Consider the following 26,893-nt stretch of genomic DNA (forward strand, 5'->3'; position numbering starts at 1 on the left):
TAATTTTTCATAGCCCGGTTATATACATATATAAAAATTTAGCCCGGTTATATACATATATAAAAATTAAATCAAAAAATTGACCAATGAAATTATTTTCTTTAGTCAAAATAAATCTATTAAATTATGGTCAAACAATGTTTTACTAGTATATATATGATAGTGTAAATATACTAGGATACCCATAATCTAAAATTCCTATAAAATTTACTAATAAAAGTAAAAATAAATCATAAAATTTTCAAATAAAACAAACCAAAACTAACCCTATTCAAATCTATCCTATTTCTTTCTTTCTTTTTTGTTGGACGTAAATAAATATAAAAAAATCCTAGCTATAATAATTATTAAATATAAAGTAAAGAATTGTCAACTTATTTCCTCCTCCGAAACGTAATCTTCTTCTGCATTATCCTCCTATGATAGTTGGAATGCTTCATCCTATCAAAAGTGGGGCTGGCGGCCGGCCGATACTCCGGCACCAGCCTCCCCGACTTGTATCTTACGCCACAGGCATTGCACAACGTTTTCGGACCCTCCGGTCCCATTCTCCATTGCGGGGTATTTTCCGCTTCGCAATGGCTGCACCTCCTTCTCTTTGTAAAATTATTTCGACTTTTAGTCTGCAAGGAATCCAACCGGTTTGGCCTCTTGCTCCTCGGCTTCTTACTTAAATTGGCGCGCAAAGCGTTCCTGTCGTCATTTATTTTGTGTTGGGTGCTGTATTCGTCGGGAGGAGAAAAAGAGACTTCTCCGACATCATCATCAGACGATGACGAATCTTTTGCAAAAAAGGGTTTCATCTCCGTGTCGCGGAAATCCTTTTTAGGGTTTTTCTCCAACTCAATCTCGCCGAAATTATAATCTTGTTCTGAAAACCTGAACAGAATCAAATCGTCGGCGAAGTCGGGGAAAAGGTCTAAGTCCTCCAGCCTGTCTTGCGGCACGCACAACTGGCTAATTTCATCGGAATCGTTGGAGCAAAAGTCGTGGTGTTCGAACATTAACCCGTCCGACGTTGTCGTCACGCCGGAAAGATCCCCGTAATCAGGGCTGCTATCGACCACCGTCTGGAAAGAAAGAAGTAGCAAACATATGCAAGAAAGACAGATGTATGAATACATGGGTGCGTAATTTTCAGAGTGGTGGAGGCTGATCGAGAGAGAGACAGAAGGTTGCACGGGAACCAAATCCAAATCGAATCTATGGTTCTTGACGTGTTCGAATGTGTGAGTGAGTGTTTATATATAGGGGGAGTGGAAGGAAAATTCCAAGGAGAATAATTGAATTTCCTTGGAGAAGACGACTCCTCTTCTCTTAGACTCTGCAGACACCAATCTATTGATTTGATAGGTACGAGGAAAAAAAGTGATTGATTTTCGTAGGTTGTCATTTCGCTAACTAATTATTAATTACAATCCTATATAAGCAAATAATGTGGAAATCTTTTTTCTTTTTTCTTTTTTTATTAATAGGGTTATGTGGAAAATTCATTGGAGGAGGAGACGTTGGGTGATTAATTAATGCATCACGAATTCAAGATTAATTGGCACAAAATATACAGGGTAAATTACAATTCTCTATTATAAAATTTAATATAATTATGAAAATTTTTTGTTGTTTTAAAAATTATCAATATCTTCGGATTTTAACGGCTATCTAATAATTAGCTCAATCCATTATGTTTTTATCCATTTTTTATGTTTGAACTTACCAAAATGCCACTGTGAATTAAAAATTATAATTTTTAAAATTTTTTCATCCACCAGTTTGATTTTTTTATTTTAATTTAAAAAATAATACAATAAGGGTAAAATTAACAATTTCATACCTCCATCCAATTGCATGATTTCATCAAAAATGGGGGGGGGGGGGGGGGAGGTATGTAATTTTTTAAATAAAAATAAGATATTCATAATTATGATAAATTTTAGGGGAGATCGTTGTAACTTATCCAAATATATATATATATATATATATATATGGGATTAAGGGAAAAATGCAAGCAATCCCCTTGTAATATCGCAAATGAGCAAATTACTTTCTTATAAAAAAATAAATAGTGATTTACCTCCATATATTTTTTAAAATATAACAATTTACCCTCTATGATTTTTAAAATGAAACAATTTACCTCCCTATATAAGGAGGTAAATTGCTTCATTTTAAAAAGTACAGGAGGGTAAATTGCTATAATTTTTTCATAGGGGCTAATGTGCTCATTTTCAATATTGTAGGGCAATAAATTGCTAATCACCATGGGATTAAGGGATGGAGAAACATTAAAAGCTTAGGACTAATACGAACTTGCAAAAATTACGATGTTTGAGGATTCCATCAAATTTAGTTCTTACCCTTAAAAATTCGTTAAAACTAACGCACTTGCAAAAAAATAAATAAATAAATAAAGAATCATGTACGCCTCGACAGAAGTATGAACCTCGACATTTCTATTGAAAAGGTATAGGACCTCACCGTTCAATCAAACATAATTCTTGGTTCTTTCACTCAATTGGAAGCTTACTTAACAACGCAGTTGAATAAAAACTTGCTTAAGTGAATCATTCACTAGACAGATAAATTTTCAATCCCAATCGGGCACCCCCAAAACCCCTTTCATGAACCCTAATCTGAACACACATAGAGAGACGGCGACTAGGCGTGTAGGACTGAACGCCAAGTGGAAGTAAAATTAAGTAGAAGAAAAAAGACAAGAAGCAATAAATCATCTTGTTGTGATGGAATCTTCAAATGTGAGGAACTAAGTTTGATACGGGAGAAATATGAGGGACCAAATTTGAATCATTAGTATAATTGAGATATCAAAAGTGATATTTATCCTAAAAAATACCCACTAAAGTTCAAAACATACAAAAGGATATCAACCTTACTTAATAATATTGATTATACCGTCTGGGGCTAATGTGATTTTTTATGATAATTTAAGTCCCCGTCGGAATTTTATGGATATTTTTGTACCTCTAAGCTCTTAGATATATTATGCATACTAAAAGTCCAACAACATCACAAGTATCAAAAAAAAATTATGAAAATTCTGAGATTATTGCAGGATTAACCCGTGGTTAGCACTGTAATGCTTAGATCAGTAAATGACTCTAATATTTAACACTACAAAAGAAATTCCGGATTTGGCATGGTACGAGAAATCGTTCCAAAACCCGTTTCATCTTAGAACGGTCTTTGGAACATATTAGGAACGAATATTGAAGCATGACATAAGGTGGGATATTTTTTTTGGGTTATCAATTTGGAAATAGGTCCAACCTTTTCAAGTTGAGTTCCAACGTAATTGTTATTAAACCCGTTCCATATTCCGTGCCAAAATAGTAATAAAAGTTATTGGAACTCAATTTTGAACACTATATCAGATTTAGAAACGTTCACAACCAAACTGTTCCTATATCTGATGCAATATATATCCCAAAAGTGACAGTTTGAAAATATATTCTAAAATGAGATACAATTTAGAATGGTGCTTGTACAATCTTATAAAATATGCCAAAAATCATTCCAAAATATGAGTTTTGTTTAAGAAACAACGTGTTTCTAAAAACATTCCAAACACTAGTACAAATTAGAACGATTCTTTTAAATTATTTCCTAAGTGTTACTGAGTTCGTTCCAACTGATCATCAACGTCTATATTTCAACGGTCATACTGACCGTTCTATAAATCGTCTTAATTACCGTCGCAAAAATATGAACTAACGACTACTTTTTAACGGCTAGATACACATTGAGGGTGGTAAGTGTAATTAATCCGGAGGAGAATAAGAAGAGAAATGTATGTTTGTGTGACGATTAAGGGTTCGTTTGGTTCAAATGTGAGGAAAAAGAAAAGTGAAAGGGGATGGGTTGTTGGTACTATTAGAAGATGGGTACATCTCAAATGCTTCGACTTGTTTGGTATGAGGAAAACGAATTGAAAAAAAAAAAAACTATTTTTTATAATTTTAATAAATAACCATTTTCTTCATTTTGCATTGAAAACAAACAAATTAATATTATACTAATACAATTTAAGTACATCAAAAATTTAAAAATCTTAATAATAAAAATATTTATCAAACAAGAACAAGAATATTTTTTATTAATAAAAATATTCATCGGTGACTTCGATACAACAGTTTTTCAGCGATTATTTTATCATTCTTTTAATGATTATATACGGTATTATCAGCAAAAAAGAGAAAAAATAAAAAAAAATTAAATACATATGGACAATGCATAGATACATTTCGTATAGAATCAACAATAGTAGATATATCTAAAAACATGTAAGCAAGTGAGAAAACAACTAAAAACGACACATTCGTAAATACTCGATCGTGGCATGCATGCATCATTTTTGAAAGGAAACCCCTATTTGTAGTCGTTTATGTAATTTAATGCTTTCTCAATCAAATCAAATAATTGGAGAAATACGTACGAGGATCTATTCAGAAACTGATGTCTATGAATAGCCATAAAATTCTGATGACACCCAATATTTTGGAGTATTCTATCTCAATACGTTTTCTGGGAACAAAAATTTCATTTAAAAAATAATCTACTTTTCAGTAACTACTTTTAAATAAATATTCATTTTTTAAAGCCTTTGAAATGAATAAAAACCGTACTTAATTTAATTACGAAAAATATTTGAGACGATTTAATTACTCAAAATATAGTCATATATATGTTCGAGACGAATCTAACCTCTTGTAATACGATTGTGTTCATCATGAAATTCCATCATTTTGTCCATTGTATGTGTATTGTTCTTGATTTTTTCATTTTTAGTGATTTTTTGTTTAATTTTACTATTTTTTGTATTTTGGGTCTCGTATTTTAAAACATCATTATGACGGGGTTAGATTAATCCTATGTTTTGATTCTACTATTGAACTCCATTATTTTCATTTTTAGTTTAAAAAATAAGATTATTTTGCATTAGTTTTTAGTCTCCAAATGTTAAAAACCGACTTATTTAAAAAATTCTATCCCTTTTGCTACATCAATTTTAATTTTTGAAATCGTGGCATAAAATTTACCCAAAAGTTATATAATTAATATCCCATTATAACTTATTCTAGATAATATATTGATGTGGTTTGCGACTCAATCGGTGACTCATTGCGTAAAGTATTGCCAATTCTGACTTCAATAATAATCTCTTGATTTTGTCCTATAAAAGCGTCTCGCTAAAAAGATTATTGTTATTAATTTAAATTGAATCTGCCCTGATTCGGACCAAAATTTTCATACATGAAAAGTTCCACACTGCAAAAGTCAGAAAAATTGTTGCAGAATTGAGACCAGAGATATGTAATCCCATACCTGATCACAAACATGAGGTTACGATTTACACCCAAACAAAATTCACAAAGACGTTTCTGTCCTTCCATTTTTTACTTCTTGATGATGAGGATGATCAGATAAGAAAGATAATCTGCCGCCACGTGGCACTCTCTTACGTGTTGCCTGATCTCCAACAGGGATCATCAGGAACCACACAGCTCGATTGAGTGTGTTTTCCAAGGCTCTATAAATGGGCAGTGGGGGCTGTTTGGATAGTCCTCAAGGGCAGTGAAGAGAGTTAGAGTGAAACAAATCTATAGCAAATGGCATCCTCTGTGATTTCCTCAACCGCCGCGGTCGCCGCCCGTGCCAGCCCTGCCCAGGCTAGCATGGTCGCACCGTTCACTGGTCTCAAGTCGACTTCTGGCCTTCCCGTCGCTAGGAAGTCCAACGACATTACTTCTGTTGCTAGCAACGGGGGAAGAGTGCAGTGCATACAGGTGAACATTTATATTTGAATCTATGATAAATTTTAATTTAAAATCAGGTTTAGTCGAACTTATCAACCAATCTGCCAGTTAGTGTGATACACTCATGGATTCTTTCATTAAATCGTATACCAATTGCAAGATAAATGTACTATACGGTTCAAATTTGGCTAAATCGAATCTCGGCTAGAATTTTTTCCTGAATTCATTCGTGTGTGTGCGCGCGCGCGTGCACTAGCACTTAATAAAATGATTGGAACTTAAAGATTTGGAAAAATGCAGGTGTGGCCCACACAAGGGAAGAAGAAGTTTGAGACTCTTTCCTACCTTCCTGACCTAACCAGAGAGCAGTTGGCTTCGGAAATTGACTACCTTATCCGCTCCAAATGGATTCCTTGCGTCGAGTTCGAGCTCGAGGTTCTCTTAACATTAGTCACATTATACATACATATATGTGCACAATTTTAAAGATTTATTTACAATTTATTATGTTTATATATATGCAGCACGGATTTGTGTACCGTGAAAACCACAGGTCACCAGGGTACTACGACGGACGTTACTGGACAATGTGGAAGTTGCCCATGTACGGGTGCACTGACTCCGCCCAAGTGTTGCTGGAGGTTGACGAGGCTGTAAGGGCACACCCTGACGCCTTCGTTAGAATCATTGGATTCGACAACGTGCGCCAAGTTCAGTGCATCAGTTTCATTGCCTACAAGCCACCAGGCTACTAAATTATCCCACATATAAGAGAGTCACGTTGTATCTTTCTCTTTTGATTGGTTTTTTCCCTCCATTTTTTATGGATTTGGTATTTGTTGTCGAGAACAATTGTACCCTAATAAAATTTGTTTTTCCTTCCTAGAAATTACTTGCTGTTGTTACTTGATTATTAATTTTTCACTATTATTATTTATTTTTTATTCGCAAACTACAGATTAATTAGCAAATTATAATATTGACTGGGCTTGTCAATGAGTAGGGTATTATCTTATCCATACTAAAAAAATAACTTTCATACTCGTACCCATACCCATATCCAACCCAACGGGTAGAAGACCCTACCCTACTCTAGCCTAAATCTATAAAAATGAGTGGGTATGGATATGGTCTGATACCCTAAAATATCTATAAGTATGGGTAATGGCTAATGTCCTAAAATACCAAGGATAATGATATAATCTATTGTCCAAGGATGTTCATTTATCCATCAATTGACTAAATTGTTTTGATCTTAACTTAAATAGTATATATCATTTCATTACATATTAAAATTTTGACCAAACATGTTAGAGTTTTCATATTGATTCCGTAATTACTAAAAATTAATTTTATGGTCAAATTAAGTAAAACTTAACTTGATAGTTTAGAAAATAAAAAAATATGGACGAAAATTAATTTAGTTAAGTTTGAGTAATATATGGAATAATAAAAATTTATTTGAACTCAACTTATTAAAAATTCATCAAATCGAAGTTGAATGCAAATGCAAATTCATACGACACTTAATTAAGAGATTTAAATAAAAGTTAGATACATTATACTTAATTTTATTTATTTTTACAAACTATTACGTCTTCATTCTTTGTTTGAACTTGTCTCGATTTCATAATAAATTAATATTATCGATCCATCATTTTGATAAGTTTAAGATTCTTATTTTAAATTTTAATAAAATAATATTCAAGAAATAAATATATAATTACTCATTTTTATAAAAAAATAATAATTAATATCTTAATTTTATTAGTGAATTAATAAAATCTTTTACATGATTTTTTATGTATTTATTGTACTCATTCATTACTTAACTTTGAGTCTATAAAATATAATAAAATTTGAAGTATTTAACTTACTAATTATATTTTAAGTTATTATAATTAAAAGAATATATCTTTTTCATTAATTGAGAAAAACTTAATTGAACTTAAAATGCAAAATTGTTAAAAATATCATTTGAACTAAATATATATATATAATAGAATTACAACCACCTCTCCTAAGGTTTGGCATAATTATAAATACCTTCTCGTTGTTTGAAAAATTACAAATACTCCCTTAATTTTAATGTTCGTCTAACAACGAGCCCATTCCTTTAGGTTTTCATTCAGTTTTCATGATGAACAAACCAAAATGCCCTTTTAAATTATAAATTATAATTTTATATATATTGTATAATTTTCTAAAACTATTTTTATGAACTAATATTCCCTCTAGATTATTTATTTTACTTACCCTCAATTTTTTTTTTCAAATACTTTTTTTTATTTTTAAAAAATTCAACAAGGGTAAAATAGTAATACCCACTTCATATTTTATGGGCTACATAATTATTTTTCATTTGAGTGGGGTATTTATAATTTTCAAACAATGAGAGGGTATTTGTACCGATATCAAACTTCATGGGAGGCAACTGTAATTTACCCTATACAATATAACGGCAATATCTAGTTGTAGGGGGTAACTGTTACGTTTTTTAGTTCAGGTGGATGAATATTACATTAAGAATAGTAGTTTAAGGAGACAAAGTATATTAAATCTTTATTATTATTATTACTCTAAAAATAAGGGTGCTTCATAAATCTAAATTTTAGTGATTTAGGGCAAAATTTCAATCCAGTTTTGTTTGTCCTGTTTCACCTAAATTCTAACTCCATAATTTGAGCATCAGTTGAGCTCAACCATTATCATTATTAGTTTAAAAAAAAAATAACTTTACATTATTTTTCGAATTCTCCAAGAATTGAAAATTAAATTGTTTTATTTATTTTCAAGATTTCAGAATTGTTGCACAAAATTACACAAAAGAAACTGCATTAATCTTGGCCACAAAATATGCTGCACCATACACACCTTATCCTTTCATTTCCCATTCATCAATTATCAAGCCAGTTCAAGCAATATGGCACAAGAACCATAGGAGTCTGTCTGTGTCAGTTTGAGAGATGAAATATTTAAGGGAAAAAATACAAGCATTTTTTTGTGATATTTCTTATAAAAAAAAAATATGCCATTTTATCTCTCCGTGTTTTTGAAAATGCAACAATTTATCTTTATGTATTTTTGAAATGAAGCAGTTTACCTCCTTGCTATTATTTTTTTTATAGGATTAATTTGCTCATTTACAATATCACAGGGAGGTAAATCTTATTAAGCCCAATATTTAAGGCTAAGTTGCATTGATACCCCTCGAATTTATGTCCAAATATACAAAACTTGCTTAGTTTTTGTAAAATTATAGGTACGCCTCCTGAGGGGATGTTAGTGTAAACTTTTGTAATTACAACTATATCCTCAACGGGTATATTCGTAATTTTTTAAAGGACGTGATACGTTTGTGCATTTTAACCTAATATATACAATTTACCCAAAATTTAATAATAAAATACACAAGTCCTCATGCAAGAGTCACAGAATTTTGGATGCCTGATCTCCAATAGGGTTGTATGGGTTCATCAGGAGCCACATACCCCAGTTCAGTTTTGGTTGCAAGGCTCTATAAATGGGCAAAGGGGGCTGTTTCAATAGTCCTCAAGGCCAGTGAAGAGTGCTGAGCAGTATCAAAGTTCAAAAAGAGCGAAAGATATTTATAGCAAATGGCATCCTCTGTGATTTCCTCGACCGCTGCGGTCGCCGTCCGTGCCAGCCCTGCCCAGGCTAGCATGGTCGCACCGTTCACTGGCCTCAAGTCAACTTCTGGCCTTCCCGTCGCTAGGAAGTCCAACGACATTACTTCTCTCACTAGCAATGGGGGAAGAGTGCAGTGCATTCAGGTGAACGTTCACAATAAAATTTATGGTAGATTTTAATTTAAATTAGATTTAGTCGAATTCATCAGACAGCTATTTTGATATACTTGCAGTTACTCCCATTAAATTGTATGCTAATTGCAGGATAAATGTACTACTCTTATCGTGTAATTGGTTCAAATTGACTAAATCGGATTTCGGCTAGAATTTTTCCTGGATTTATCCATGTGTGTATGTATGTGTACTAGAAATTAATAAAATCATTGGAACTTAATATGGGCATAGTAAATAAAGATTTGGAAAAATGCAGGTGTGGCCCACACAAGGAAAGAAGAAGTTTGAGACTCTTTCCTACCTTCCTGACCTGACCAGAGAGCAGTTGGCTTCAGAAATTGACTACCTTATCCGCTCCAAATGGATTCCTTGCGTCGAGTTCGAGCTCGAGGTTCTCTTAACATTAATCACATTATACATACATATATGTGCACAATTTTAAAGATTTATTTACAATTTATTATGTCTATATATATGCAGCACGGATTTGTGTACCGTGAAAACCACAGGTCACCAGGGTACTACGACGGACGTTACTGGACAATGTGGAAGTTGCCCATGTACGGGTGCACTGACTCCGCCCAAGTGTTGCTGGAGGTTGACGAGGCTGTAAGGGCACACCCTGACGCCTTCGTTAGAATCATTGGATTCGACAACGTGCGCCAAGTCCAGTGCATCAGTTTCATTGCCTACAAGCCACCGGGCTACTAAAATTCATAAGAGACTCATCTTGTACCTTTGTTTTTCTGTGTCGTTTTTTCTCTCCATTTTTTATGGATTTGGTGTTTGTTGTTGAGAACAAGTGTACCCAATTCGAACTTGTTTTATCTTCCTAAAAGTCAATTGATTGCTGTTGCTTAACTATTAATTTTTTAGTATTAATATTTTAATTTGCCAGCTGAATCTAAAGGTGAATAGCAATTTACCTCCATGTGATATTGAAAATGAGCACCTTACCCCCTCATGAAAAAAAATATAGCAATTTATCCCCTATACTTTTTAAAATGAAGCAATTTACCTCCTTATACAGGGAGGTAAATTCCTTCATTTTAAAAATCATAGGGGGTACTTTGTTGTATTTTAAAAAATAAAAGGAGGTAAATTGCGATATTACAAAGAGGTTGCTTGCAATTTCCCACTGAATCTGATGAAGTTGCCAACTGAGTTAGCTTAATTCCCCCATTGCTATCATCAGCCAATTGATGGCGTTTAATGTTGAGATCTTATGAATATTTAGGAGGAGGTTATGAGTTTAAATTTTATTAAATGTTGGTGTTTTATTTCATTTTAATTAAAGTTTGTTAATTTATTTTACTTTGTGTATTTTTGTGAAATAACTAAAAATTTCATTTGTATTTTAAAAATAAGTTAAAAATTTTAACGTGAAATTCCACTTTGTTGGAAACTAAAGGAAGGTGGGATGCACACACAAGTGGTGCGATTAAGCTTGGATTTTGCTCGTTGACTAATGTTTTGCTCTTAATTAACAAAGATGTCCGTATATTGTACTTAAAATTACCATGATGAAATTTACTTATTTTAATATTGTTTTTAGTTTTTTTCTTTTTTTGGCATTTTCATCCATCCTAAGATAATAAAAAAATCTTAAATATATTTATTTTAAATATCAAAATTCCTAAAAAGTATATAAAAGTTTTTTTAAAATTTTATAATTTAAACTGAAAAAGTAAATTAAAATATCAACACAAAGACACTGACTTCATTTTCCAAATTTACATATCTATATGACTGCAAATATTAATTAATTATAAAAATATATTTTATTAATAAATTTGGGTTATTGTTTAATTTGAATATATTTCAATAAATTATGTAAATAATATTAAATACTTTTTATATTATTATTTAATTTTAAAAAAAAATAAATCAATTTTTTCAGCTATGAAAATATTTTAACTTTCATTTAAAAGCACAACTTTTTCTTACTCTTTTTTTTAAAAAAAAATAGTGGGGACGGTGATGTTGTCGCCCCTGCAGACAACGGTGGCACAACGCCACTGCCCTCTTCAACTCTGCGTTGCCCAAATTTATTTTTGATCCGGTGTCACCAAGACTGAACTTTTGACCTATTTTTAAAAATAGTACAATTTTTAACTGAACTTTCAAAATAAATAATTTTTTTTTTATGTTATTAGCCCATAAACAAGTAGGATTCCGGCATGTATGATTCCACCAAGAATACATTTATCACCAACCACCGTTTTATATAAGCTCTAAAAATATTTTATAAACGAATATTTTTAATTTATTGTCAAATTTTTCATCACTTCCACTGCATCCATCACTCTAATGTTTCAGAATTATTGTACAAAAACTGCATTCATCTTTGCCATAACATATGCTACACCATACACACCTTATCCTCTCATTTCCATTTCATTTCAAGCCACTTAAAGCAATGCAACAAGAACCATAGGAGCCTGTGTCTCTGTCTGTGTGAGTGATGAAATATTTAAAGTTAAATTACATTGACACCCCTGAATTTATGTCTAAATACATAAATATCTCATTTTTTTTAATAAATTACAAATACACTCCTTGATGGGGTGTTAGTGCAATGTACTTTGGAGATGTTCGTCTAAATTTTTGCCTCTCAATCAAAGACAACCTCAGCAAATATATTTGTAATTTTGTAAAGAATAAGGGTATTTGTGTATTTTAATCTAAGTCAGGGGTGTAAATGATAAAATACATATAACTCCTCATGCAAGAGTCACACAATTGTTTGAGAATTCAGACCAGAGATATTTTATCCCATAAAGAAAGGTCTGCACAACTCAGGGAGATGAGGTTACAACCAAACAAAGTTCACAAGAATACTTGCAGATTTTTCTTGTAACATCCACAAACTTTCAGTATATAATTATAAAATTAATTGATAAATATTTAAAAAAATTAGTTAATTAATTAATTAATTATAGATGCAAATTCTGATGGGTTAATTATATTTTTTCATCCAGACTATAATTGTTTTACACTTTGGCATTTAATTTTTTTTGTGTCAATTTACCATCTCAACTTTACAAAATTTTGCACTTTGTCATTTATAATTATTTTTCATCTAAGTTGTTTGTAAAAAAAAAGAAAAAAGAACATCACATGCAGTGCACATGTGAGATTTTAGGGTTATGTGATGTGATAAATTTTACATATTAAGAGCATGTGATATATGGCAAAGTACAAATTTTGTAAAATTCAGATGATAAGTTGTCAAAAAAAAAAAATTTTTGATCGCAAAGTATAAAATAGATACAGTTCGGATGACAAAAATATAATTTATCGTAAAAAATTAGGAGGAATGCAGTAGCTATTTTAATTAATTATTAATCACATCAAATTCAAATTCAAACTCAATTTTTCAAGCTCGTTTCAAATAAATTTAAATAATAATAATAATACGTTGGACTCGATTCGATTTTTTGAAGTGATCTGAAGAAGGCAACAATAGTGGGTAAGGAACCAAAAAGGGGAAAGAGGGCTGGAAATAAACATATTAATGAGAATCTGGAGAACCAAGAATGAGAAGAAATGATTAAGGATTGCTTTTCTTGGTGAGAAAGTTAGCGTGTCTTCTCTCTCACACGCTTTATATATTCATAGTATATAAACACGATTATGCTTGCAACGAATTCTCGTGGAATTGAATGACAATGGAGGAGGAACGAAGGAAACGTACAAGACGAACAACCTTAGACCAACTTCATGAGGTTTTTTTTTTTTTTTATTAATTTATATCTTTAATTTAATTAAATATCGTTTTTCGTTTACAATATTTTTTATTATTTTTATTAATCTTTGAGTAATTTTTTTATTTTTTTAGAAGTGGTATATATGCATTAGTTTGATCAATATATTAATATAATATAAAACAAAGAAATATAAATTGTATCAAATTCACATAGTATAAATATTCACGCGTTTGGTGGAACTTGAATTCATGAAGTCGTATTTGTTAATAAGAGAAATCATATTTTTAGTCCCATAACATAGAAAGTGCAATACTTTTAGTCATCTACTTTACGAATTTTTTAAAATTATCAGAAAAATAAAAAAATACAGCACATCTAGTCTCGTGTCTAAGTTTTCGTCAAAAAATAGACGACAAGAACACATGCAATGTGTGTGTTCGTTAGCTTAGTTTGTCATATAAGTGATGGACACGTTCATTGCTGTCCTCGCCGTCTATTTTTACTGAAATTTGAACATGTGACTACACGTGTCGAGTTTTCTTAATTTTAAAACTGTTTTTTGAAAATTCTGTAAAGTATAAGATTAAATGTGTCGAGTTTTGCTAATTTTGAGATCATTTTAAAATTTTCATAAAGTATAAAATTAAACGTGTCGTGTTTTCTTAATTTCGGGACCATTTTGAACATCCGTCAAGCATAAACTCAAATGTGTCGAGTTTTCTTAATTTTGGGATAATTTTGAAAATTCTGTAAACCATAAGATTCAACATGTTGATTTTTTCTAATTTTGAGACTATTATGAAAATCTCATAAAGTAGGAGAACTAAGAGTGTTGAATTCCAATCATACGGACCAAAAAACATAATTTCACTCTATTAGTGAAACATCAACTTTAACTATTAAATTAAGACATCATCTATATTTTTAACTGTATTTCATATCGATTAAAGTTAGGCGTCGAACTAATTAACTCTAATTATTTGAACTAATTAATAATTAGGAGAGAAATTCGGTGCTAGAAAGGATTGAAAGTGAAAGCGAGGGCCAAACCAGCGGTTCTGATCACTCCGATGATGATTTTGAGTACAGTGACGATGAATATTTTTCCTACGCTGGCATTCAAAGTTGTACGTATAAATTCGACTTATAATTTAATTAATTGTATTAATTATGGTTTAATTGTCCTTAATTATTATTTATTTATTTGCAGCTGGACTAGATTTCTCTGATGATGAGTATGATTATGAATGTTATCAGGTGGTTTTTTTTTTTCATTTTTTTACTACAGTAATTTAAATTACTAAAAAATTATTAATATTCTTTTTTCTCGCAATTCAATTTTTTTTTCCTGAATAATCTATGTATCTACTAGGAAATAGAAGAAGATGATGTCGACCCAGACGAATTATCATACGAGGTAACTATAAAAAAATATTAATTTAGCGATATGTATATTTTATTTTTTGTGTAGACACGTGTTCCATATTGGATGTAAATAAGAAATCTGAGTGATTTATAAGCCCCAATGACTTCTCTCCTAATCGAGACGTCTTATCATAAAAAAATCGTGAGACTCATATGAAATTAAAGCAGACAATACCTCATATAATAGGGGACATTAATAACGGCACATGTCACGTCAATTTTATTCAAGAATCAAAGATATACATATATATATAATATGGTAATTAACAGGAGTTGATTGCTCTTGGGGAGATGGTGGGAGTGGAGAACATTGGATTGCCAGAAGCTGAAATCAACAAACATTTGCAGCCATTTACATGTCATTCTACCACCAATTTGATTATCGATAGGTATGTGCATTATATTACCTTAAATTATGATTTAATTACCACATTATTATGTATAGTGATAGATCTGAATTTTTTCGGACGTGTAAATACGTGTCTCTCTTTACGTGAATTTGTTTATAATACGTTATTTCATTATTATTTTAAGTTTATAATTATTTCGGAATGTACAGAATATTTATTGATATTATGATAGGGATAATTATATTTATATCCTCTAATTTATGGTCTGTTTCGTCAAATTATATATGCACTAGAAACATAATCATAATTTACACAAATTATCCTTATTTTTTGAAAAATTACACAGACACCTCCCAGAAATGGCACCACCATTTCACAAACTACCCCTTATTTTTTGACTGTCAGAGATGATTTTGAGAATTATATAAAAGACATGAGTGATTTGTATAAGCAGACCATAGATCAAGGGATCAATGTAATTATTTTTATTATGATATAACGATATGATTATTACGTTTATTAAACAAAAAAAAAAGTATTTCAATTTTCTTTTTTTTAATAATTTACACACATTTGGCACAAAATAGGTGTGTAATATGTCAAGTGGAGTATGAAGAAGGGGAAGAGGTAGTTTCAATACAATGTGAACATCTATACCACAGGGATTGCATAACCAAATGGCTTCAAATTAAGAAGGTAATATTCATACTATTCTTTCTTTTTTTTTTTTTTTAAGTGAATCGGATACAATTACATCACGAATTTTAATTATCAATAATTAATATTGAATTTATCAGTCTAAAAAATTTATAACCAATCAATACTATTATTATAATAGACCCAAAACTCAAATATCAGTTCGCATTTATAATTTTACTTCGTCAAGTAAACTATGCCTCATGAAAACAAAATTTGCAGTCGTTGTTTAAATTTCTTATATTTTAGAATTATTTTCTTAGTCCCATTTTGATTTTTTTTTTTTTCTGTTTTCCTAATTTTGCAGATTTGCCCAATATGCAACAACGAGGTCTCATCTACAGAAACATCCTAACATTGGATAGCAGACATAAAATGAATGTAAAATATTCGTACGTTGTACAATGTTTAGTTAAATTTATAATAGGATTATTTTTTTAATTTCTTTTTTTTTTTTTTTTGTTCTTGTGTATTCACAATTGTACATTCTTCATTTAAAGGGTGTTCGGATGAATTTATAAGTTTTTCTTGAAGTATTTATTAAGATATTTGACCGTTCGTAAAATAATATAAATTGTACTGTGTAATTAGTTTGACAGAAACTTAACTGGCGGAGCACTTTTGATACATGCGCATAATTTAAAATTTTGAACTATATTTTTAATTATATGAAAGAGAACAAAAATGAATAAAGGAAACTATCATCAACACTTGATGAAGGACTCCATCGTGTCGTCTTATACGGATAGACCGTTTTGCGAAAACAAAATTTGTGCATAGGCCGAGCATTACATGGTCTGACTATGTAAAGCAACACAGTCGTATCCGTCAGTTTTAACACCTAATTTGATGGTCGGACCAAATCCACAAAAAAATTGTAAATAGTAAGGATCAAATCGTTGCAAATGAACATTAAGGACCAAAAGCAAATAAATCTACACAATTAAAAATCCACTAAATTTTATGTTTACTCTTGTTGTTTATTTATCAAAAGTTTTTCTACTTTTTGGCCTAATTACAAAAACTACCCTTAATAGTCAAAAAGTAGGGGTAATTTGTGTAATGATGTTGATGTTTTTTAAGGATGTATGTGTAATTTTTTTAAAAATAGAGGTAGTTTGTGTAAATAATGATGACGTTTTTGTAGGCATATATGTAATTTTTTTAAAAAATAAATGATTTGTATAAATAGACCATAGATTATAGAGTGTAAATATAATTATTCCAATTATATGATTATATCAACATGAAAATAACCCATACATCCGACTATTTAGAAACTCGCATCTATGTTACATAATTGAGAACTAAAAAATTTCATGTATTCGGCCAAACCTGATTTGAATAGTTTAACATTGCGCTCGATTCATAAATTTGATGGTAAAATTTCAAGTCCTTGGCAACAACTCGTGTAAATTGTTTAAATAGTTTCAAATCCAACTTTCATTTTGAATTATATATTATTGATGGATTTCAAAATCTTTTGATACTGAATCATCTAAAATATACCTCCCTCGGATACAAATCTTTCCGTCCAAATGCAACCTAAATGCCATCAAACATATTCGGCTGAAGGCAATGAAAGAGGAAACGGATAGATAAGTATTAACCATGACTATATGAAGGAAGAAGAGATGTATAACTTAGAGCTGTTTAATCCATGTCAAAATCTTACAATGGCAGAAGCCATCCAACAGGGTCATATTCCATTGTTCTGGGGAGCAGAATCTCCAACTCACAGCCGACCGGTCTCTAGTTTAGCAACAGGATGAATAGTCGCACGACCATATGGTATAGGCGGCTTCTTTGGTATACGTCTGACGACATGTCTCCTAGCTTTGACTTCACAACTTGATCTTTTCTGTTGGATATATCCCTTTCCTCACACTTCCTGTTCGTTGCTTCGTGGATGATGTCTTTGATCCGCTGTACCTGGAACCCTGAGCATACTGCTTGGTTTCTTCTGCATTGTTCCCTTTGCTTTTTCTGCTGTCATTTGAATTGTGCATCAGCAAAATCAGCATTAATGGATAAGCAAAGAAAAGCTGGAAAACAGAGAGGAAAAAGGGGTTCGCACCCGATGTGCAGCAGTAAAAATAAGACGCCTGCAATGGCTGTGCCTTTGACAACCGTTTTCAGCAGTGGCTTTCGACCAGGCTTCGGAGGAGACAATTGAGAATTTGTGTCTTTCCTTCCATCTGGAATACTTTCTGGCAGAATATTCAGACTGATTTCTCTTTTATCCTGCGTAGGAAGAGAGCAAAATAATCATATATTTACGAGATGAAATAGACCACTTCAGATGCAAAATTTTTGCATGACAATTTAATAGGAAATCACCTGACTATGATTTTCAGCAGCGGAAGTAATATTATCTTGAATGCTGTTGACTACATGAGCTCCATTCATGTTCTTAACGGGCAAGCAAGGATCGTTGTCTGAAACAGATTTACATACATCTGAAACAACCAGAGTTGTATTTTGAGTAGTAAAAACTTGAGGATTGATGTTTTCAAGCTGTTTGCTGGATCTTTCACTCTCCTCAACTGATTCATTGTTGCATGAAAATTTTAAGTGGTCCGATTTCACAACTGAAGTATGATTTTCCCCAAACTGCAAGATATCTGAGTCTGGACCGAGCACGGTTGTCCTGAAAGCCTCACTCTCCTTTTCCAGGCTTAAGTCATTTCCAAGATTGTTGATTTGAATGTCACGTGATTCACCTTGTAGAGACTCTATACCAGATAATTCACATTTGCTCTGAGATGTAGGATCACACTTAGTAGAAGCACTTGGTTCCATTTCAGGTTGCGCTGCCGATGAATCAAATGGCATAGTGTCTGATTGAGTTTCAAACATCTCCATTTTTGGGGGTTCAGATAGTGCAAATGAATCTTTGTAGTGCTTTTCTGCCTCATGTTCCTTTGACTCAAAGGAGTAAACATTTGTGCTCAAAGAATCATCCTCATCAAACTGGTCGTCAAACTCCAAGTTGAGCAGCCGGCCTAAAATGGAGCTCATGCTAGTGGTGGAAGATACCTCCATTTCCTCGTCCTCGGAAAATTTCCTCCGGGATCCATTGTGGAAACTCCTTTTTTCCGAAGTAAGTCCTTGAGAATCGACATTCAAAAAGAAATCAAATAGATTGTTTTCTCCATCAAGAGTATCAGTATTGCTGCCATCAGTTGCATGCACCATTAAATCCGAAAATGCCAAGTAATCTGAAATGTAATTGCTTTCTCCTACATCGACGCATGAAGAGTCTCCGACGACAGAATCATCATTCTCAAGGGTAAAGTTGATATTGGAAATGTCTGCAGTACCATTTCTGCCGTTACATCTCTCTTCATTATTTACATGTGAAACACAGTGGTTTAACTTTTTCTTCGAAATGATGCCACAAGAAGACATTTGATCGAGCTCATGATCATTCATAAGATCTTGTGGAGAAGCTGATTGCACTGTCTTAGATAAAGAAGCTGATTGCACTGTCTTAGATAAAGAAGCTGATTTCCTCTGTCCGTGTTTAAACTCATCTGTACATTGGCATTTAACATCTGATTCAGGTGAATTTTCTAGGTCGGAGGTTACTCCATCGGCATAATTAATCTTGCCTGCCGATGAAAAGGAAATTTCACCCATATATCTGCTTTCTGCCTCATCCGAATCTTCAGAGCTACTATCATCATCTCTATTAGATGGTGCACACAGATTTTTCTATATCACAGCAGAGTCAACATAGATTAATCAGTGACTTGATACTGGCATTTAACTTGGCAAAAAAACATCGATTTTCACTACTCACAAATAAAACGACATCATGCGATAAATAAACTAATCAATTACCTGTTTCAACTTCATTTGTGAACCCTTGCGTGAACTGTAACTGGATGAACTTGAAAGGGTGCATTGTGATGATTCCAAGCTCCTTCTAATTACCCCGACCATATCTGTTGGCATGGCTACTGAGTTTATAACCATATCAAAGTCGGGAACCTAGTCGAAAAGAAATACAAAAATGTTAGTGCCTGACTCGAAACAATTTGGAATAAATGCTGCAGAAGAAGATAGAAATCTATGCAAACAATCTGATTAAGAAATATCTTACACTTAGTTGCTTCGACCTGGCTTTCTTTGAGAGTGCTCGTATGCAAATGCAAACTTTTCGAACATTCTTTTTCTCAACAACATCTGATGGTGAAAAGAGGTCAATGCCGCTCAATCCCAGAATTTTGCATATCTACCAAAACACAATGAATTAGATTAGTAAACTCTAATAAAGCACTCTAGCAAGTAAAATCCAATTGTACCACCAAACTTATATTTATTCATACTAGACAATATTTTTTACATGGATGCAATAGGAATATGAATTACTTCTGTGAAAGAACTAACATGTACAACATCTTTGTAGGATGGACATGAAAAAGATGCATTACCTTCAGAAAGGAATCGACGTTGGAGTAAGGCCTGTACCTCCCACTGCTCTTCTTAGAACCAAATGGCCCATATTTATGTCTCAAATGTCTAAGCTCCATGCATTTTGTCAACAACAAATTCCACACAACCTTAGAAACTTCAAACCTGAAAGGCCACAGATGTCAGTTGATAATTTAATGAATGCAATGGAAATGCTTGTGAAGGTTACGAGCCCACATTATGTCTTGCTCTATTCTGCAGTATAACGTATGAAACTCAGTGCTTCCAGTCATGAACACATCAAGTCTGTTTGTATTTTAATCTCAATTGTCGAAAAGGAAACAATTAATTCTTCTCACTTGCAGGTATGAGCACATTCCTAAGAAATAGTGCATATATAAGAATCAAGATGATGAAAATGTCATATTATGTTGTTTCGTTACTCAGTAAAATAAACCATTCTTATTTTTCAGCTGCACACAAATTATATCCTCCTTTAAGGAAGTATTTTCCAGCCTAATTTGTTCACAATGTAGTCAAAAAGTAAAACTCTACCAAATCATTGAATTTCAGTACTTTGGTCACTTGACCTACAAGATCCATGTACTTCTATGATGCATCAATTCAATATATTCAACAGTTTCTGTCATGAAACTACTCAAACTATCTGTCATGAAACTACTCAAACTATCTGTCATGAAACTACTCAAACTATTAAATTTACTGGTCATATCCACAATAAGTCGATGAAAGCTTTACTCTAGGGCTGCCCATGATCACGTTTGTAGTTCCCATTCCACCAAATTTCTGCTTCATTGCCATTAACTTAAATACATAACAAAGGAGTGGAGAGAACAAGTTATTGAAACTTCTACACCAATCTTAGACATTCTAGCAAAACTGAAAGCACAATGCAAATTTTACACAAACCAACTCGAGACGAACGCGATAGTCAGATGGTAAAAGCCATAGGTGTCTTCCCATTTTCTCTACAATTAAATCTTCTTTTAGTACCTAAAAATAGGAAGATCGATTGAACAAGGTACACACTCACTTCAGAACATCATCAAACCAAACCAAACAAAACAAAGAAACATTACAATCCCAGAACATCAAGAAACATGCCAAACCAACACTCAAGATCCCTTCGCACAACCCAACTAATACAAAGAAATGAATGTATAAATTAAGCACTAGTCAAGAATCCGACCCATGTAAAAAAATTAAATGATAAATACCAAAATTCAAGAACTCACAATATCTCCCCATCTTGAAGCAAATCAGAGATATACAACTCCTCATCAAATCTTGCGTTGAGAACTTCCCCAAGCCATATTCTTGTCTGGGTCTGAACCCAAGAGACCAAATGTCAAACACAATCCAATAACTCATCATCCACATTAGCAACCGCCGAAAAGTAAATAACAAAAAAAGAAAGGGCACCACTGTGAGTTGTGCGTGCAAAAAGGGGGACCTGCACCTGCAAGAAAACTTCATCCAGCTCCCGGAAGCTGGATTCCGCCGACGACGGAGATGAATCGATCATCCTCAGATTTCCCGCCTAAAATCTCTCATCAAACCACCAAATTCAGTACAGAAAGTGAAGTGGTGCTTGCAGAAGAGAGAAAGTGGGAGAAGAATCTTGGGAAATATTTGAAATCTGTTTTCAAGTTTACGAGGCAAGTGAAGCGGCCGCGTGGGTAGTTGGATATCTTTTTCTTGTTTAAATTAATTTTTGGTGCATGAAAATGAGAATTCAGACAGCAATAATTCTTCGTGTGGACAATGTTTTTTTTCAAGAAATCTACTTGTGGGCTTTGTTTGGGATTGGGATTTATGGGACAGGCGAGCAACGTAGCGCAGGCTGGTCCTGAGAAAGACAACCTGCGGATTATGGGCGTCTACTTTTTGTATTTTCTCACTTTTTTTTAGCCCTTTTTACAATCAGCTGCCTTTTCCCAGGCTTCTTTTCTTCCCTTTTTTTTATTTGCTTGTTATGTTTTCTCTGCTTGACTGTTGACTTAAAGACGTGTTTACACTATACCATGAAAATTTTTAAGTCATATTTAATTTGGCAAATTCTGAATTACTTGCATGTCAAGTGTAATATATTTATCGTTTGAAAATTATACAATTTAAAATGAGTGACCAATCATATAACAAGTGTATTGCATTTATGTATGATTTGTTTGGTTTGATCAAACCTTATTAGAATAAGAATTTTCCTCGAATGATTGGTCTGCAGTGAACTAATAATATAAGCTAGTCCAATGTTTACTTCATTAGATCGAAGCACATACTTTATCGTCTGGCCTGCTCATGATTATTCGTTCATCCCACAACTATTCCCACTATTTTTATGATTACGAAACTCCCGTCTTCGCCAATCACCATCTTGGATTTTTTTAAAATACTGAAATTAATAATAAAATAAAAGGGGTAATTCTTTCGATCATAATTTCAATTCATTAAATTAAACAAAAAAATATAATTATTAAATAATCATATCATATATATAATTTCACTTTAACTATATACTTGAAGTAAACATGACCTCAAAAGACTCTTTTTTTTTGTTTACTTTTGTCTTTTTCGCTGCTCGTAAGAAAGACAATAAAAAATACTCCAAAGATTTATTTATATCGTGATATATAAAACACACAGTTCAATTTATTTTAAAATTAGATACACTTTATCTAGCTCGACTATTTTAAAGTAGCATTTATCCTCTTTAAACTAACAAATATAAATTTACCACCTATAATTAGATACTTGGACAAGATTGGCCTTATATATACTATATATATGTAGTAAAAAATGTTTTTTTTTATTAAACATTTTGCAATTTAAATTCAATTTAATTTGTCTTAATGGAAAAATACATTTTAATTAGAATAAAGTAAAATGTGACTAGTAAGTTAAGTAGTTCAAAGTTTATACATTAAAAGTTAAGTAACGAATGAGTACATTAAATATACGAAAAAATTTCATGAAAAAGTTAATATTAATTTTTCATTTTTCAAATATATTTTCTTTGGGAATGTAACAAAAATATACTTATTTATTTTTTAAAACTGTTCAACTTTTGGTTAAGTATACTGTCAAATTTTTTTTAAAAGAAAAATATATATGAGTTGTTGGAATATATTATATTTGTTGGTGTATCTATTATATGAACTTATTATATTTACTTTTAATCTAAATTCTTCATTTATTAGATACTTTTATTTATCTTGATTAAAAATATTTACTTTAACGAGAAAATAATTTAGTGATGATATAATTGAAAATGGCTTATTTCGATTTGATTTTTTATTTTTGAGGTTGAAGTCTCATGAACAAATTTGAGGTCAAAACTTCGATTGTCATCAAATGTGTGGAATATTTATCCCATTTATTTAACGGGTCATTGTTATATTGATGTATTGTTTAACTCATTGAAATATTAATATAATTATATAATTATTTTTTTTTTAAATATATATGTATATGCATGTAGAATTTGTTGTGAGTTGTCTAAAAATTCAATTTTATGTATGGACATATTATTGAGGGATAATTATATTTACACACAATGACATATGGTGTGTTCACGCGTAAATCGTCTATATCTTTTAGATAATTACACATACACCCAGTAGAAAGTAGAAACGTTAACATCATTTACACAAAAACTACAATGCTTGCTTTTCTAAAAAAATACATATTAACCCCCCCCCCCCCCCCACAAAAAAAAAATCAATATCATTACACAAACTACCCCTACTTTTTGGTTATTAAGGTAGTTTCTATAATTATGCAAAAGACAAACGATTTGTGTAAATAAATCATAACACTAGAAAAAATATTACTATTAGCTACAATATTAGTAGCTACGGTAAAAATCATAGTCAATGACTACTATTAACTATAGTTAAATAAAATCGATATAAAAACTAGTTTTTCTACTTTGAAAAGATTATTTGTCATGGCTAAGAGCCACGGCAAATGTTTTAACCACCATCGCAAAAAAAACAACGGCCAGGAATCGTTGCATTGTGTGGTTGTGGTTAATAACTATTTGTTATTAATCATTGCTATTCATCGTAATTAAATATTATAATTCTTTTAGTATAAGTCAAGGGTATGTAAATATAGTTACCCCTGTTATTAATGTTGCACTTCACATATAATTTCTACATATATAAGGTATTGTTTTTTAAAAAATATATACACATGATAAAAATTTCTACACATAATATATATATGAAGTATAATACGAGATAAAAAAAAAGATTAATTTATAATAATAATAAAAAAAAACTGGCAAAGAATATATTAAAAGCGTGTTAGAAACAAAAGCTTTTTTGGGGAAAGAAAATTGAAGAGGATTTTCCTTAGGAAGCACTCTTGAAAACACAAGTGTAGAAAATTAGAAAGTGTTTGTTGTGAAAACGCGAGGCCAGATCCTTCATTTTCGAGTAATCATCTTTATTTATTGGAATAATTACACCATCTTCTTTTAAGATGTGATGTAATTATATATAAATTTTTTGTTATTTGAAAATTTTTATTTTTAATATTCATGACGCGTGTTTTTATCTAACAAATAAATCTTACCATTAGTTAAAATTCACTGAACTTGTCGGTATTGACAAAAATATTGAATGAAAATCCTTGTTCACCAAACTACCCTCATATATCTTCACACGTTAATGCATAAAGGGAGGTATATCCTTACCTCTTATAAGGGTAGTTTGACTGAAAAAAAGAACTGTTTTACATGCAATAAGTTAGTATTAAGTCAATCGGGTGTAAATATGAATTTTCGTTCAATTCTTTTTGCTAATATCAATAAATTCAATGAATAATGGAATGATCTATTTGTTAGACAAAAACAAATGCCCTTACATGCTAGATGTAACTTTCAAAACCATAAGGGGTCTATGTATAATTATATCAAAACTTAGCGGAAAATGGTATAATTATCCCTTATTTTATTTATGGCATGTAATCCCTGCAATCACAATAAATAATATTTTACATTTTAAAATATATTATGAATAAGAACGAAATATGCAAACCAAATAACCAACACATAACATTGCATAAAAAAAATAACTTAGAAGTATTGAGTATTGTCGACACAATTAAAAAAAAAAAAAAGCTTCACTGCATCACAAATCGTCATTTATAATTGGAAAGAAGCCTTTCTTTCATACTTTAAAAAATATTATAAATAAAATAAAATATATAAACTAACTCATTACATTTCATTAAAAAAAAATTAATTTAATTAGGGTAATTATCGATATAGTAAAAAAAGTAATACCGTTCTTGTAAACCCATCACAAGAAAATTGCGCATACACCATATGCGTTGATTAGAGTATATTATAACTGATCTATTAATACCAAAAAAACCAAATCGCAACCACATTAAAAAAAAAAAAAAAAAGACACAAATTGGAAGTACGTTTCATTGTATCAGACGTCTTACCAATGATTGGAACCTTCATAGCAGGTAACATAACTTTGCTATTAAATTACAATAACATGTGACCAATTATTGAGGATTGTAGATGCAACAATTAAATGTTTTCCCCATTCCAATATGAATTTGAAATCATAAACTTTTAAAGTATTAAATGACAGTGGATCTCTTATTTAATGCAAAACTGTATAAATAATAAATTATTGATCTCCTCTCTTAACAATATAAGTATTTTTCCCCATGCTTCTGGACCCACTCAAGCCCTTCTGTCTAATTTAATTATTTTCAAATCTTGAGTGGCCCAAAATATTTAATTTCTTTTGAATTTCGAATTCAAATATTTGAAATTCAAACTTGAATTTCAGCATTGAAATTTTAGAGATCCGGATCTAAGTAAGAAAATTGGAAATTTTCGTAGGATTTTATTTATAACAATATTTTTACAACTGCTAGAAAATAATATAATTCAAGATGCACAATAGTCGAGCTGTCCCGAAACTGGATTGGCCCATTAAAAAAATTGAGTTGGTAAGGCCCTGATTCGAGGATTGGGTTGGTTCGGGACCACGACCAATCTCAAGTATCAATATTTGTTATCAGTCTTGTCTGGTGGCTCAAAATCGTTTGGTCTTGGATCAGGTGGGTTAACTCTACTAGCCTTCTTTTCTTAAATATCACGTAATTTTTATTTTATTATTTTAAGTTGATTATATTAGTAGGTTTTTAAAATTTTTAAAATTCTAAATTTCTTTGTTTTTATTGTTTTATGTCTAAATTTTTAGTATATTGATTTATTAATACTTATTGTTTATTTTCATTCAAATTATTGTTTAAGTTTATTTTATTAATTACTCTTCTTCTTAATTATAAATTTTTATTTGATTTAATTTATTAGAGATACCTCAATTTCATAAAAATATAAAAATAAGACAGGCCCAATTGGGCTTATACTGACCTCAACTGGTCCATCGCCAGGGTCAGGCCTGGGTTTAACATGGATCCAACTCAATAACCCAATTAAAGACTTAGAAACACCTTAGAATCGACCATAATCAGCGCTGCGCCAGACTTTTTTGGGGTTGGGTTGTTATAGAAAGCCCAAGGCCCCAGTGAGAAGCCCAAAGATCGAGGCCCATGTCTGAAATTATCATTCTTCCCCTCCTTGTTGATTAAAATTGCATCCTTTTTTATCAGATGCAGACACAATTTTTAATGAGTGCAACAAG

The 26,893-nt window shown here is 31.5% G+C and overlaps 4 protein-coding genes across 5 annotated transcripts; 3 read left to right on the forward strand and 1 right to left on the reverse strand.

Moving 5' to 3' along the window:
- The first annotated feature begins 5,560 nt into the window (after window positions 1–5,560).
- On the forward strand, window positions 5,561–6,660 carry LOC105178031 (ribulose bisphosphate carboxylase small subunit, chloroplastic-like). The gene is made up of 3 exons (XM_011101368.3): window positions 5,561–5,801; window positions 6,072–6,206; window positions 6,296–6,660. Exons 1-3 carry the CDS (start codon window positions 5,625–5,627, stop codon window positions 6,524–6,526), a joined length of 543 nt encoding a protein of 180 aa, XP_011099670.1. The 5' UTR covers window positions 5,561–5,624; the 3' UTR covers window positions 6,527–6,660.
- A 2,643-nt stretch (window positions 6,661–9,303) lies between these two features.
- Window positions 9,304–10,456, forward strand: LOC105178030 (ribulose bisphosphate carboxylase small subunit, chloroplastic-like). Its single transcript, XM_011101367.3, has 3 exons — window positions 9,304–9,565; window positions 9,852–9,986; window positions 10,076–10,456. Exons 1-3 carry the CDS (start codon window positions 9,389–9,391, stop codon window positions 10,304–10,306), a joined length of 543 nt encoding a protein of 180 aa, XP_011099669.1. The 5' UTR covers window positions 9,304–9,388; the 3' UTR covers window positions 10,307–10,456.
- A 2,761-nt stretch (window positions 10,457–13,217) lies between these two features.
- LOC105178029 (E3 ubiquitin-protein ligase BIG BROTHER) lies at window positions 13,218–16,324 on the forward strand. The gene is made up of 7 exons (XM_011101366.3): window positions 13,218–13,323; window positions 14,306–14,432; window positions 14,516–14,562; window positions 14,678–14,722; window positions 15,001–15,119; window positions 15,668–15,776; window positions 16,084–16,324. The coding sequence occupies exons 1-7, from the start codon at window positions 13,261–13,263 to the stop codon at window positions 16,129–16,131; spliced, it is 558 nt and encodes a 185-aa protein (XP_011099668.2). The 5' UTR covers window positions 13,218–13,260; the 3' UTR covers window positions 16,132–16,324.
- An 893-nt stretch (window positions 16,325–17,217) lies between these two features.
- Window positions 17,218–22,101, reverse strand: LOC105178028 (uncharacterized). Of its 2 annotated transcripts, none has more exons than XM_011101364.3 (8): window positions 21,676–22,101; window positions 21,452–21,543; window positions 20,216–20,360; window positions 19,885–20,016; window positions 19,623–19,772; window positions 18,117–19,493; window positions 17,854–18,020; window positions 17,218–17,765 (listed from the first exon to the last, which is right to left on the reverse strand). In XM_011101364.3, exons 1-8 carry the CDS (start codon window positions 21,739–21,741, stop codon window positions 17,621–17,623), a joined length of 2,274 nt encoding a protein of 757 aa, XP_011099666.1. In that variant the 5' UTR covers window positions 21,742–22,101; the 3' UTR covers window positions 17,218–17,620. The 2 variants fall into 2 exon arrangements, with proteins under 2 accessions (XP_011099666.1, XP_020554960.1); XM_020699301.2 differs by having other exon boundaries at window positions 17,218–17,762; window positions 21,676–22,100.
- Between the last annotated feature and the right edge of the window lie 4,792 nt (window positions 22,102–26,893).

This window comes from Sesamum indicum, linkage group LG9, assembly GCF_026168435.1.
Source record: "Sesamum indicum cultivar Baizhima isolate 11 linkage group LG9, ASM2616843v1, whole genome shotgun sequence".
Lineage (NCBI taxonomy): Eukaryota > Viridiplantae > Streptophyta > Magnoliopsida > Lamiales > Pedaliaceae > Sesamum > Sesamum indicum.